This window comes from Stegostoma tigrinum, chromosome 22 (assembly GCF_030684315.1).
Source record: "Stegostoma tigrinum isolate sSteTig4 chromosome 22, sSteTig4.hap1, whole genome shotgun sequence".
Taxonomy (NCBI): domain Eukaryota; kingdom Metazoa; phylum Chordata; class Chondrichthyes; order Orectolobiformes; family Stegostomatidae; genus Stegostoma; species Stegostoma tigrinum.
This window is the reverse complement of record NC_081375.1, coordinates 8815259-8830715: the sequence shown is the minus strand read 5'-3', so window position 1 is coordinate 8830715 and position 15457 is coordinate 8815259. Positions and strand designations below refer to the sequence as shown.

The window sequence follows — 15457 nt, the reverse complement described above, 5'->3', positions numbered from 1 at the left end:
GAGAGGGTGAAGAGGAGATTTACCGGAATGGTGCCAGGGACTTTAGCTACAAGATTAGGTTGGTTATGTTCCTATATAGTTCTTCATGGTACGCAGGAAGTTGACGTGAGTTCTGATAGTGATATTACAAAATCATAGCAGTAATCCTGTTTGACACCATCCTCAAGTCTGAGTTGTACAGCTTAGGTGCCTAGCATCACACTGGGACTGAAACTCATATCATGTATTACTCATTTGTGTGAGGGGCAGAACATCTTTTTGATTCAATAGCAGCATCCTGTTAATAATGAGTACCACTGTGTTGCTACTATATTAGCAGCAACATTATAAACAGGAGATGAGAATCTCCTCAATTCAGGGTGACTGACTTTGAGCAGAAAGGCCACAGCTGGTGTACTGTGCACAGGTGAATAAAGGGTGTCTTGGTGACGGGATATCGGTATTTGTGCAGTTATTTCAGGGACCAGTACGGTTTAAACAAAAGCCAAACCTAGTTGGAATCAACATATCACTCAAGGGCAATGCAATCAGTTGCCCTCTTTGCCCAACTTAGAGACATTAAAAGGCCTTCATCTGTTCATAAAAAAACAATAGCAGCAGCGTGAAGCAGCTACCTTCACCTATTGCTCAAGCTCCAGGGTAACCTGGGGTATACTGGGCACTTCTCAGAATCAAGAGTGACAATCCATTTATGAGTTTGCATGGTATGCAATAAGAAATGATCTGATGAACTTATGAATTTCAGTGCCAGTATGATGCTGGATGTATAGATATATATCCCAAAGTTTGGCAAATTGTATCAAATAGCTGAGACAGTAGGACTGCAGATGCTGCAGAATCTGAGATAACAAGGTGTAGAGCTGGATGAACACAGCAGGCCAGGCAGGATCATAGGAGCAGGAGAGCTGACGTTTCGGGCCTAGAAGAAGGGTCTAGGCCCAAAACGTCAGCTCTCCTCCTATGTTGCTGTTTGTTGTATCAAGCAGCATTTCCCTTTAGCTGTTTTCAATAAACAAGGTACTCACTGCACTCAACTAGGCTGCATGTACAAAAATGACAATACATTGTCCATCTTTAGACACCAAGAACTGCAGATGCTGGAGTCAGAGTTAACACCATATGAAGCTGGAGGAACACACCAGGTCATGCAGCATCAGAGGAACAGGAAAGTTCACGTTTTGGGTTGGGCCCTTCTCTGAAGAAGGGATTGACAATGTGCACTGTTAGATGTGATCCTCCAATTTGATAACATTTATTAAGTAATCCGGAGTGTGTGGAGAATTATGTCAACTGTCAATTTAGGATTGTCAGTCATACTGACAGTGTGGTACACTTAAGAGGAATGGAAACCAAATGTGGTAGAGTAGAATAGAATAGAATAGGATATCCTTTATTGTCATGCGTACTCAAGTATAGGACTACAGTGAAAAGTTTTACAGTGTCACCTCATATGGCATCATCTTAGGTACAAGTACCTAGGTGTGAGTCTTAGGATACAAAAAGAAAGAAAGAGAAAAGTAGTTGTATTACTTTTACATTGCATTGTTTAAAGAATAAGTTTAAAATAACATATAGTTAAAGGACTGACATTCGAGTTAGATAAAAATAAGCCAAACAAATGGTACGTTACAGCAGCTCAGCGCAGTGGCTTCTGCAGGTGGTCTGACCACAAAAGCAGACCCCCAGTCCAACAACTTTCCACTTCAAGCCTCCAATCAGCTCTGTACTGGCTCTCAGCTGCTCCAAGTTTAAGGACTGCTTCCCTTGCACTAGCCTCCACCCAGGACTCACTCCTCACACTGGTCGTTGCCTGGGGCTACTTTCCCCACACTGGACTCTGCCCAAGATTTGCTCCACGTGTTGGCCATTGCCCGGAACTGCTTTCCTGGTGCTGGCATTCATCTGGGACTTCCTCTGTGCATTGGCTGCTGCTGGGGGCTGCTTTCCCCACATTTTCCACTGTACCCGCCTCTGGGGCTTGCCAGCTCTCCATTCCCTAATGCAGAAAAGGGGGAAAAAGGATAGAAAATAGAAAAAAAGAAAGAAAAAGAACAGTCAGAGCAAAGGATCTCTGGCTGGAGTATCTTACTGTGCTGTCGTTTTGCCAGTAATGGTGTTCTGTTCTTTGCAGCCAAATATGTACACTCATTTGCTTGTTTCAACTCGACAAAATAGGTGACATCCATTCAGGATGTTTATAAGTCAGGACAAAGACTTGAAACACTGAGTCAACCTATCTGGTTTGAAAATTAAACAAAGCTTGGCATTGAACTGTCAGTTATCATTAGCTTGCCATTGAACTGTCAGTTATTGTTGGTAATGGTGAATGCACCAACTAATCGATGCACTGCTCTCTTATTGTATAAATGTTGTTTTGTATTTACATCACTATTTTTTAAGTATAGTTGTGATGATTAAGATTAAAAGCTTCAACAATGTATCTTTTTCTTGGTAATACTCAAGTTCTATAACAAAAATGATCTGTTTTAATGATGGGTAAATAAACGCCTGCCTTTCTTTGAACAGTGTCATGGGATGTTTTACAAGCTTAAGAGTGTAGAAAAATCATGATTTAATTGCTTGTCTGAAAGGTAGTATCTTTGAAGTGAACATTATGTTTACAGGTGTTAGTAAGATTTTGAACATACAGCTTTATTCAAATAAATGCTCACCGAAAATTTCAACACCCATTTGTGCAAAACCTGCACAGCATCTGACTTTCAATCTTAGTTAACCATGCACCTAGGATTGAAACATGACGAGACAACTTTGTATTATATATATGTATATTATTAACCCTTTCCAGATATCCAGGAATTTCTAAGACTCGGATAACCAAAGTGTGAATGCAGGCTGAGAGCTGGGTAAGACCGTGACTAGAGCTAGTGGGAAACAGAGAGCTGGGAATTAGTATTTCCTACAGAGTGGAAGTTAGGGGCAGTAATGAGGTGAATAGGATTGGCACAAACTGAGGGGTAGTTAGGAAAGGCTGAGTGAAATCTGGGGCCTTTACTGTGGATAAACACTGATTATTTTCATTGAATGGATAGGAAGCATGGAGACTTACCTTGAAAGAAACCACAGTGGATTGGTAAAGGAAGATTCTTGAGCCAATGATTGTTTGGTAATGAGATGCTTAAACAAAATTTACTGTTGTGATAGAGACTCAAACATAATTTCAGAGGGAATTGGGTAAATATTTGTAAAAGATGAATATAAAAGGTTCCTAGTTTGGGCCTGTTTTGAGATTATAACAGTACATTTGCACTGTTATGGAAATAGGGTTCTGCAGTGCTGTCATTTCTGTAATTCCAAGAAAATTTTTTTTGTGTCCTGAGCCCAGTGTGTGTGGTCTGTGTTGAGTTTAGAACTAGGTTCCCTGTGAGATGTGAATCGGTTCCAAGTAAACTCCCCTTTGTGATTTCTTCGTTTTGGTTTTGATTAGTTGATGCCAGCTGGCTTTGAAGTGTGAAGTCCACAACAGATTGATCCTGATTGATTCTCCCAGTTCACAGTTGTTTTCATACACAACCATAGATAGAGAATTCAGCCTATTATTCATGGTATGCACGAAACACCCTTGACTGTATCTTGTGCTACAGAGGGAGATTTCAGTTGTAGCTTCAGGCTCAATATCAGTGCATTATAGATGTATTCAATCAACCTGTTCAGAAGTGATTTCACATACCTGTAGAGCAGTTAGGACTTAAACCTGAGGTTTCTGGTCTAGAAGTAGACACTAATATACAAGTGCTTCATGTTTCCAGTAAGCTGGTTAGGCAACATTGACCGTCAGTTGGTCATGAGAAGCATCTGAGTCATAGAGATATGCAGCATGGAAACAGACCCTTTGGTCCAACTTGTCCATGCTGACCAGGTATCCCACATAAATCTAGTCCCATTTGCTGGGATTTGGCCCATGTCCTTCTAAACCCATCCTATTCATAAATATGTCCAGATGCCTTTTAAATGTTGTAATTGTAACAGCCTCCACCACATCCTCTGGCAGTTCATTGCATTCATGCAATATCCTGTGCGTGGAAAAAGTTGCCCTTTAGGTTCCTTATACATCTTTTCCCTCCCACCTTAAACCTATGCCCTCTAGTTTGGACTCCATCCCCCCCAGGGAGAAAACCTTGCCTCTTTACCCTATCCATACTCCTCAAGACCTTATAAAACACTATAAGGTCACCCCTCAGCATCCAACGCCCTAGGGAAAATAGCACCAGCCTATTCAGCCTCTCCCCGTAGCTCAAACCCTCCAACTTTGGCAACTTTGTTGTAAATCTTTTCTGAATCCATTCGAGTTTCATGACATCCTTTTGACAGAAGGGAGACCAGAATTGTGCACAATACTTCAAAAGTGACCAAACCAATGTCCTGTACAGCTGCAATATGGCCTCCCAACTCCTATACTCAGTGCACTGACCAATAAAAGCAAGCATACCAAGTCCCTTCTTTGCTGTCCTATCTATGTTTGCCTGCAATTTCAAGTAAATATGAACCTGCACTCCAAGGTCTCTCCGTTCAGCTACACTCCCCACGACCTTACCATTAATTGTAGAAGTCCTGCCCTGATTTGACTTTCCAAAATGGAGCACCTCTCATTTATCTAAATTACACTCCATCTGCCACTCTTCGGCCCATTGGCCCACCTGATCAAGATCCCGATGTACTCTGCAGTAACCTTCTTTGCTGTCCAGTACACCTCGAATTTTAGTGTCATCTGCAAACTTACGAACCACACCTCCTATGTTCACATCCAAATCATTTATATAAATATCAAAATGCAGTAGACTCAGCACCAATCCTTGTAATACACCACTGGTCAATAGCCTCCAGTTTGAAAAGCAATCTTCCACCACCACGTTCTGTCTTCTATCTTTTAGCCAGATCTGTATCCAAACAGCTAGTTCTCCCGTATTCCATGTGATCTAGCCTTTGCTAGCCAGTCTACCATGAGGAACCTTATTGAATGCCTTACTGAAGTCCATGTAGATCACATGTAGACATGGAACAGTCCCTCTAGTGCACTTACACAGGCCCCAAACCCCACCTCTTCCACCGTTACATTGATGACTATCGGCATGGCCTCTTGCTCCCCAGAGGAGCTCGAACAGTTCACCCACTTCACCAACACCTTCCACCCCAACCTCAAGTTCACCTGGGCCATCTCCAACACATCCCTCACCTCCCTGGACGTCTCAGTCTCCATTTCAGGTAACCAGCTAGAAACTGATGTCCATTTCAAGCCCACTGACTCCCACAGCTACCTAGAATACACCTCCTCCCACTCACCCTCCTGCAAAAATTCCATCCCCTATTCCCAATTCCTTTGCCTCCGCCGCATCTGCTCCCAGGATGAGGCATTCCACTCCCGCACATCCCAGATGCCCACGCTCTTCAAGGACTGCAACTTTCCCCCCGCAGTAGTCGAGAACTCCCTTCACCGCGTTTCCCGCATTTCCCACAATACATCCCTCACACCCCGCCCCCGCCACAACCGCCCCCAGAGGATCCCCCTCATTCTCATATACCACCCCACCAACCTCTTGATACAACGCTTCATCCTCTGACACTTCCGCCATCTACAATCCGACCCCACCACCCAAGCTATTTTTCCATCCCTACCCTTGTCTGCCTTCCGGAGAGACCACTCTTTCCGCGACTCCCTTGTCCGCACTCCCCTCCAACCCCACCACACCCGGCACCTTCCCCTGCAACCGCAGGAAGTGCTACACCTGCCCCCACACTTCCTCCCTCACCCCCATCCCAGGCCCCAAGATGACCTTCCATATCAAGCAGATGTTCACCTGCACATCTGCCAATGTGGTATATTGTATCCATTGCACCCGGTGTAGCTTCCTCTACATTGGGGAAACCAAGCGGAGACTTGGGGACCGCTTTGTAGAACATCTCAGCTTGGTTCGCAACAAACAACTGCACCTCCCAGTCACGAACCATTTCAACTCCCCCTCCCATTCCTCAGACGACATGTCCGTCATGGGCCTCCTGCAGTGCCACAATGATGCCACCCGAAGGTTGCAGGAACAGCAACTCATATTCCGCTTGGGAACCCTGCAGCCCAATGTGGACTTCACAAGCTTCAAAATCTCCCCTTCCCCCACTGCATCCCAAAACCAGCCCAGTTCGCCCCCTCCCCCAACTGCATCACAAAACCAGCCCAGCTCATCACCTCCCCCCACTGCATCCCAAAACCAACACAGCCTGTCTCTGCTACCCCAACCTGTTCTTCCTCTCACCCATCCCTTGCTCCCACAGTCCATTTCCTACCTACCACCTCATCCCACCTCCTTGACCTGTCCATCTTCCCTGGACTGACCTATCCCCTCCCTACCTCCTCACCTATACTCTCCTCTCTACCTATCTTGTTTTCTCTCCATCTTCGGTCCGCCTCCCCCTCTCTCCCTGTTTATTCCAGTTCCCTCACCCCATCCCCCTCTCTGATGATGGGTCTAGGCCCGAAATGTCAGCTTTTGTGCTCCTGAGATGCTGCTTGGCCTACTGTGTTCATCCAGCTCCACACTTTGTTATCTTGGATTCTCCAGCATCTGCAGTTCCCATTATCTCTGCCCTCATCAGTCCTCTTTGTTTGTTGAAGCTATTTCATGACCCTGTTTCGCCCTCCTGATTTCCTTCCTAAGTATGCTCCTGCTGCCTTTATACTCTTCTAGGGATTCACTCAATCCCTGCTGTGTGTACCTGGCATATGCTTCCTTCTCATTCTTGACCAAAACCTAAATTTCTGTAGTGACCCAGAATTCCCTACATCTAGTAGCCTTGTCCTTCACCACAATAGGAACATACTGTGTCTGGATTTTCGTTATCTTATTTTTGAATGCTCCCTGTTTTCCAGCTGCCCCTTTACCTGTGAACATCAGTCCTCAATCAACTTTTGAAAGTTCTTAGTCAAAGTTCGGACTTTAACTTCTATATCCAGTCTATCCATTTCTATCACTATTTTAAACTTAATAGAATTATGGTCACTGTCCCCAGAGTGCTCCCCCACTGACATCTCAGTCACCTGCCCTGCCATATTTCCTAAGAATAAGTCAGGTTTTGCCCCTTCTGTAGTAGGTACATCAACATACTGAATCAGAAAATTTTCTTGTACAAATTCCTCTCCACCCAAGCCCTTAACACTAAGGGCAGTCCCAGTCTATGTTTGGAAAATTAAAATTCTGTACCATAGCCAACTTATTATTCTCACAAATACGGAGACCATCTTAAAAATTTAGTTCTCAATTTTCCGCTGACTATTGTGGGTATCTATAGTATAATCCCAATAAGGTGATTTACCTGTGAACATCTGTCCCCAATCAACTTTTGAAAGTCCTTACTCAAATTTAGGATTTTAACTTTTATATCCAGTCTATCCATTTCTATCACTATTTTAAATTGTGGTATCTATTGTGGTTATCTATAGCATAATCCCAATAAGGTGATTGTCGCTTTCTTATTTCTCAGTTCCATCCAAATAACTTCCCTGGAAAACCTCTCTACGTACAGCAATAATGTTATCCGTGACTCCTCCTCTTCTCTTGCTCCCCTTTCCAATCGTCTACCCATCCTATGTCATCTGTACTCTGGAACGTTGATCTGGCAGTCCTCTCCATCCCTGAGCCATGTCTCTGCAATTGCTGTGATATCCCAGTCAGTGCCCTGATTCATGTGCCTTACCTGTTGGGTCACTTGCATTAAAATAAATGCATTTTAATTTATCAGTCCTACCTCATTCCCTGCTTTGTTCCTGCCTGCCCTGACTGTTTGACTTACTCTGTTTCCCAACTCCTGTATCAGTCTCGGACTGGTTGCTTTCCTCTGAATCTCCCTGTGTCTCCCAGCACCCTCCCAAGCAGCTCGAGCAAATCTCCCTGCCCATGTATTAGTCCCCTTCCAATTCAGATGCAGTCCATCCTTCTTATACAGGTCACTTCTATCCCAGAATAGATTCCAATGATCCAAAAATGTGAATCTTTTTCCTCTGCATCAGCTCGTCATCCATGCATTCATTTGCTCTCTCCCCCTATTCCCTCAGTCACTAACCTGTGGCACTGGAAGTAATCCAGACATTACAACCCTCAAGGACCTCCTTTTAAAATTCCTGCCTAACTTCCTACATTCTTTCCTCAGAATCGCGACCTTATCTCTTCCTGTGTCCTGCTGGTTCCCTTCTCCTTTGAGAGTATTCTGCACTCTCTCCAAGATATCCTTGATCTTGGCACCAGGAAGGCAACACACCATTCTGATGTCTCACTGTCGGCTGCAGAAACATCTGTGCTTTTGACTAGAAAGTCCCCTATCACAATCAACCGCTTGGAATCTGGTGTATCCCTTGCTATGGTAATGCCAGTCTTGGTTGTTACTAGTTACTACTACTTGTTAGCTTATTGAGTTAGTTGTGATTTAATTATTGATGGGATAAATGTTCTTTGCACTTCTTTGTATTCCTGTTTGACAATTGTGTCTCTGCCCTCAATTTCCCTTCTGCAACTCTGGATGCTGCTGATTTGATGAAGCCAGCTGTTGGTGAACAGCTGAAATTTTACTGGGGAATAAGTACTGGAGTACAGTTTTCAGAATCCAGGTGAGCATGGACCCGAGAAGGGGCTGATTAGCTCAAACAGGAGAACAGTCTATGACTGAATGGTTCTTGATGTGGGGTTTCATGGCTAGATTGACAAAAGTGAGGAATTCAAATGCCTTATGAAGTTTGAGATTTGATAACCTAATTTGTCATTAACATCCAGGTGAAATTGCTGTAAATCTTTGGGGTCTGTCTTCATTGAATTTGATCTTTAATGTGGATTTAATTATTGATGGGATAAATGTTCTTTGCACTTCTTTGTATTCCTGTTGTGGGATAATTGATTTCAGTGTATACCCATGTTTGCCACATATTCATGCTGGGTGTGAGAAATCGTTGTATATGTATTGTAGATTGTATTACTGTTTTAAAATTGTACAGTAAAATTTTTTTGTCCAAAACCATGGAATCTTGTGGTATTATTCCCTTAGCGAGTCCCCTACATCCACCTTTTGTCTACTTAAAAAACATAAGTTACTGGTCCCTAACCAAATGGTAATATTAAATTTGGCAGCCTGGCCTGGAATCATAACCCAATGTGGGAGCTTGTCTGGGATCTTGACAAATGTCATTTGTATATACCCTAATAGCAAAAACCCCCAGGAGTGCCACAAACCACTTGGCAACCTGATGTTCTAACCCACTGATCTTTCCTGTTCCTTCAGTGGCCATAGATACGTGCCTGACACAAATGGATATGAATTGAGGTTTTATTCGTAGGCAGTAAAATTTAGTTAGCTTTTATTCTACGTCTCTGTGTTACTCATATTTTGAGAGGGCGGATTGACCTGCAGCCTTGTTATAACTTATCTCTGGGAGATGAATAGAATTGATAAGAAAAACTGAAAGAACTGTGGATGCTGTAAATCAGAGACAAAAATAGAAATTGCCGGAAAAGATCAGCAGGCCTGGAAGCATTTGTGGTACCTGCTGAGCTTTTCCAGCAATTTCTGTTTTTGTCTCAGATTAAAAATGATGATGCATTACCAATCTTTCTGGTGGAATCTTGACATTTTTTAATAAAACCAAAACTTCAGAACTTTTTTTCTATATTGTTAACAGATTGTAGACACATTACAGGATGGCCAACCAGGAAGAAACTTGGGAACAACTTGATTCAGAATTTGACCACTATTTAGTTGACATGAAACCATATGTTTTGAAACTGTCACACATGTCAGGTAAGCTCTTAAAGGGAGAAAGAGGGATAATGTTTTTTTTCCAGTTATTGAAGCAAATTCTCCTCTGGTAGTTTCAGTTATTTGTTAATTGCCTTCAGCCCTGATTAATATCAGTGCTAAGTTTTAATATTTGTGTGCATCGCTTTGTACTGCAGTGAGTAGCAACATAATTAGTGTAAAGAAACAATTTTTATTGCTGTTTTCACTAATTCAAGTTGGGGGACCGCAGGGATATCCAAACTTTGTAAGCTAGTCATAGATCCTTATTAGTTGAATGTAAAATTCTAAACGAATGTTCCTACTAAGATATATAGATCTCAGGTTGCTGATAATATATCTTGGTGTTCTGATTTAAGATTTATCCACCAACGAACAACTGCATTGAACAGAGGAACAGAAGTCAACCATTTGACTCCGGTTAACAGTCCAGTCTGTTCTGCTATTCAATGAGAGCATGGCATATCTGTGACCCATTTCCATTTTATCTATCATTGACCAATATTTCTTAATTGCTTTGGTTAACATAAATCTAAAAATCTCAGGTTTAGAACTATGGATTCAGCATTAATTGTTGTTTTGTGAAGAAGGTTCAAAACTTTACCACCCTTTTCTGTGCAGAAGTAGTTTGTAATTTAGTTCCTGAAAGGTTTGGCTGAAATGTTTAGACCAAACCCCCTAGTGCTGGACACCCTTCTGGTGAAAACAGCTAGTAAAACAGAGTTTTCTCGAACTTCAGACTCTCAAAATTGGAAAAAGACAAACCATCGACTAAAGAAACATCACAGCACAAGTGGAGCTGACATTCAAGACACAAGTAGTTGGCTTTCAGCCTCATGAAGATCAGAAATTGCTCAGAGTCTGTTGTCTGAACACCTTTTCTATTTATAAAAAGAATGTGCAATATTCTAACATGCATAAGCATACTTAGGGGAGGTCGCCAAAATATTGTGTTTAGATTAACAGTATACCTTTTTTACAAAAGTGAAGGACCATTTCTTCTCCCTGTTTTTGTTCCGAAACGTTTGCCTTCATCCAGCTACAGGATGCAATAATGCATTGGCAAAATAGGGATTTGATAAAAACAAGACGATTAATTTTGATAGAAATCAGTGCAATGAAAATACTCTTGAATCAATAGTGCAGAGCATAATGAAATTATTATTGGATTGAGCAGAAATGATCTGACAGTTATTTGCTTTGCGATCGATGACCTATGCACTAATAAATTGACATGTGAACTTCAAATCAGATACTCAATTGAGGATTGTGAAAACTTCATATTAAAAGAGTTTGAACATTTTGACCTGTGTATTTAGTGGCATAAATGTAACTTCCTTGATAATCATTTTGCCAGTATTTCATAGATACACAATAACAGTGTAAAAAAAGTTCTGATGGTGAATTTATCTGTTGAGTAAATGAGATACGCAAGTCTGGTAGACTGCAGCTTGTATCTATCTCCTTGTGGAATTACAGATTATACTTTTGAAACCTGGCAGTGTCAAGACTGGGTCTTTACCAAACTGCTGAATTGTCAGGTCACCTGCCAGGTTCAGAATGGGAGTTGGTGCTAATATAACATAACATGAAAGAACAAGTAGTTATTTTAGTGAATATAGATTCTGGAAATTCTGCAAAACTGGAAGCACTGAGAACTCTTTGGAAAACCATTTCTGCTATGGGCTTCTTATCAACAGAACATGCTGAACCATAGAATAAACTCACGAAGGGGTTTGAAGAATTAGCTAAGAGGTGGAATCAGGACTAGGATTGTTGAAAGCATTTGTTGAGAACATGTGAAGATTGCTATCTCTGTATTGGGAGAAGCCATGAAGGGCTCTGAAGGACCCTGCTTGCAGCTACAGCAGCTTCAAAGTTTTTGGTTTATGGAGGACATATTTGGCAAATGACCCTATCCTGATAGTTATGCAGTATTTGCTCCTGCATGTATTTGAATTTCGAGGGCAGACTGGTTAACGCTTGATTGTAATGACCTCTTCCTGTCTCCAGCAAGTGATGGACAGAGCCAAATGATTCCACAGCCAGTGAATCAGATCTAAACTCTGTATGCCTACCATATCTGTGTGAATGGTGGTGGATAACAAAATAAGTCACCGACAAAGGATGCTGAAGGTTCCTAAACACCTCCATCCTTCATAATGAGGCAATCCAGCAATATTTTTTGCTCACTTGTGGGATTTTGTGTCCTGGCTGAACCAGCATTAATTGCCTGGCCCTAATTGCCTCTGAGTAGGTGATGGTGAGTTGTCACCTTGAACTGTGTTCTAAAGAAGGGTCATCAGACCTGAAATGTTAACTGTGATTTTTTTTCACTGATCCTGCCAGTCCTCCTGAACTTTTCCAGCAACTTTTGTTTTTGTTCCTGATTTACAGCATCTATTGTCCATTTGATTTTTATTTGGATTAGATTAGATTGGATTCCCTACAGTGTGGAAGCAGTGTCGGCCCAACAAGCCCACACTGCCCCTTGAAGCATCCCACCCAGACCCATCCCCCTTTAGCCTGCACACCCCTGAACACCTCAGACAATTTAGCATGGCTGATCCACCTAGCCTGCACATCTTTGGACTGTGGGAGGAAACCGGAGCACCCGGAGGAAACCCACGCAGACACGGGGAGAATGTGCAAACTCCAAGTATTTAACTCACTGCCACATCTCTTCTTGGCAAACCCACCTTGAAGTTCTGCTCCTCTCTCCGGTTCCAATCTTTCTTCTTGCCCACCTACATTTATTTCACTGTCACTCCTGCTGTTTGACCAAGTATTTGCTAAAACTTGTTTCCATAGCCATATCACATTCCTCAGTGACTGTCTCCGGCTTGGACTCACCCCTCGTGGATCACAGATATGACTGTGATGTTCAACGTTCTACAGACAGCTGCTCTTGCCGCATCCTGAGATCCATGCTCAGTGCCGTGCGGCGTCACGTGCACAGTCTCAACCTTTCTCTCCAGCATCGCAACATACTGGCTCATGGTCAGACTACTCCGCATTTCCACTTTATCCTTCGGCATGCTAACAAAAGACTTTTTTTTTCCTTTCAAGCATCAAGGCCCACAAGATGCAACAACTCGTAGATACCCACTTCTCTCTGGAACCTTCCTCTTCCCCCACTTCCCGCTGACTCCAACCCCACCTCCTGTTGGGTATTCACCAGCCTCCTAACCTTCCGGTCTCCAATGCTGAATGTTCTGCACTCAGCAGAGGCCTCAGCTTTATTTCTCTGTGTCTCCACCTTAACGGATTTCGGGCGCGACATGATACCAAACTCTTCTTCCATTGCCTTCACCTCCGTGCCCATTTCTTTGGACAGGGATCCTCTCCCAGTTCCAACACTCTCCCTCCACTTGGACCCTTCCCTCTGGTCTTTTATCTGCACTTGATCTGTTCATTGAGAACATTGGACGTGATATTAGTTGCCTCAATTTCTCTGCTCCCTCCTCACCAAATCCAACCTATCTCCTTCCAAACCGACTGCAGTCAGTTATTAAGTCTGCCGATAAAGGTGGTGCTGTTGTAGCTTGGCATACTGACCTCAACCCTGCAGAGACTGAATGTCAGCTTTCAGATACCTACTCCTATCTTGCCCTGGACCATGACCCCATGATGACACACCAGGCCATTGTATCTACTACGGTAACTGATCTCATTTCATCCGATAACCCCTCCCGCACCTGCTTCCAAGCTGATGGCTCCCCAGCCCCGCACAGCTCACTTCTACTTCCTTCCAAAAATCCACAAACAGGAGTCTCCGGGCAGACCCATTGTTCAGTCTGCTCCTGCCCCAGAGAACTCATCTCTTCCTACCTTGACTCAGTCTTCACTCCCCGGTCCAATCCCTGCCCATGTACATCCGTGATTCCTCTGACGTCTTATACCGGTTTCAAAACTTCCAGTTTGCTAGTTCCAGCTGCCTCCTCTTTATCATGGACATGCAATCCCTTTACACATCCATTCCGGACCAGGAGGGTCTTAGGCTCCCCGCTTCTTCCTGGAGCACAGATCTGAAATGACCCCACGCACCACCACTCTCCTCTGCATGGCTGAGCTTGTCCTCAACCTCAACAACTTCTCTTTCGACTCCTCTCATTTTCAGTTAAGAGTAGGGGCCATGGATACCCACATGGGCCCCAGTTACGCCAGTCTGTTTGTGGGGTATGTGGACCATTCCTAGTTCCAGACCTATTCCGGCCCCCACCCACAAACTTTTTCTCTGATATACCGATGATATCATCGGTACTGCTTCCTTCTCTTGTCTGGAATTGGAAAAGTTCATCAATTTCGCTTCCAATTTCTACCCTGCCCTCACCTTCACCTGGTCTATCTCTGAATCCTTCCTCGACATTTCTGTTTCCGTTGCTGGGGATAGACCGGCCACTAATATCCATTATAAACCCAATGACTCCCGCAGCTACCTGGACTATGCATCCTCGCACCCTTATTCCTGTAAAGACTCCATTCCATTCTCCTCCATCTCTGTTGTATACAGTGCACATGAGGCCACCTTCGACAAGGGAGCCTTATTTGAGGCTCCTTATTCGAGGATTCCTCAGCACTGTTGTCGACAGGGCCCTCAACTGGGTCTGACACAACTCCCACATTTCCGCCCTCTCCCCTTCTCTTCCCTCCTGCAACAGCAATAGGGTTCCCCTTTTCCTTACCTACTGTCCCATCAGCATCCACATCCAGAAGATCAGCAGATGCCATTTCTGTCACCTCTAGTTCTGAGGAAGGGTCACCAGACCCGAAACGTTAACTCTGATTTTATTCTTCACAGATACCTCCAGACCTGCTGAGCTTTTCCGGCAGCTTCTGTTTTTGAGTCTCATACTGCTGTTAGGGAGGCAATCCCATAATTTTGACCCAGAAACTGAAGGAATGGCAATATGTTTCCGAGTCAGAATGATGAATAGCTTGGAGAGGAATTTGCAGGTGGTGGTATTTCGATGTATCTGCTGCCCTTGCTCTTTTACATAGAATTAGGCATGGCTTTAGAAAGTGCTGTCTAAGGATTTTTGGTGAATTTGTGCAGTGCCTATTGTAGATAGTACACACAGCTGCTACTTACCGTCACAGGTGGAATATCTGAAAGATTCTGAATGTGGACTGTTCTGCCCTAGATGGCGCCAAGCGTTTTGATTGTAGTTGGAACTACACTCATGCAGGCAAGTGGGGAATAGTCCATCACTCAGACTTTGAGAAGTCAGGAGGTGAGATACTTGATGCAGGATTCGTTGTCCCTGATCAGCTCTTGTAGCCACTGTATTTATGTGGCAAGTCCAGTTCAGCGCAAAGATAAGGTTGAAACATTCACAACAATCTTCAGCCTGAAGTGCTGTGTGAATGATCCTTCTTGGTTTCCTCCAGAGGATATCACCATCATAGATGCCAATTTTCAGCAAATTCAATTCGCTCCATGTGGTATCAGGCTCTGGATCCAACAAAGGATTTGTGCCTTGACAGCATTCCAGTAATAACAAAATCCAACGACACTTCTCAGCAACAGTGTGCACCAATTAGAAGATGCTTTACTGAAACTCGGGAAGGCTGCTTAGATTGTACCTTTCAAACTGCAGTGACTATTTAGAAGGGTAAGGGCAGCAGATATGTGAAAACACTAACATCTGCAAGTTCCCCTCCAGGGCAC

The 15457-nt window shown here is 43.5% G+C and overlaps 1 protein-coding gene across 3 annotated transcripts in view; it reads left to right on the top strand.

The window, feature by feature from the left end:
* The window catches only part of cep112 (centrosomal protein 112), a 473221-nt gene that overhangs the window by 11358 nt on the left and 446406 nt on the right, over positions 1-15457 (top strand). For 2 of the 3 annotated variants that reach the window (XM_059653621.1, XM_059653619.1), the window contains exon 2: positions 9671-9789. In XM_059653621.1, the coding sequence (XP_059509604.1) occupies positions 9690-9789 (100 nt within the window). In that variant the 5' untranslated portion in view covers positions 9671-9689. Of the gene's footprint in view, positions 1-8154; positions 8365-9670; positions 9790-15457 lie in introns of all 3 variants that reach the window. The other variant, XM_059653620.1, reaches the window with a different exon arrangement.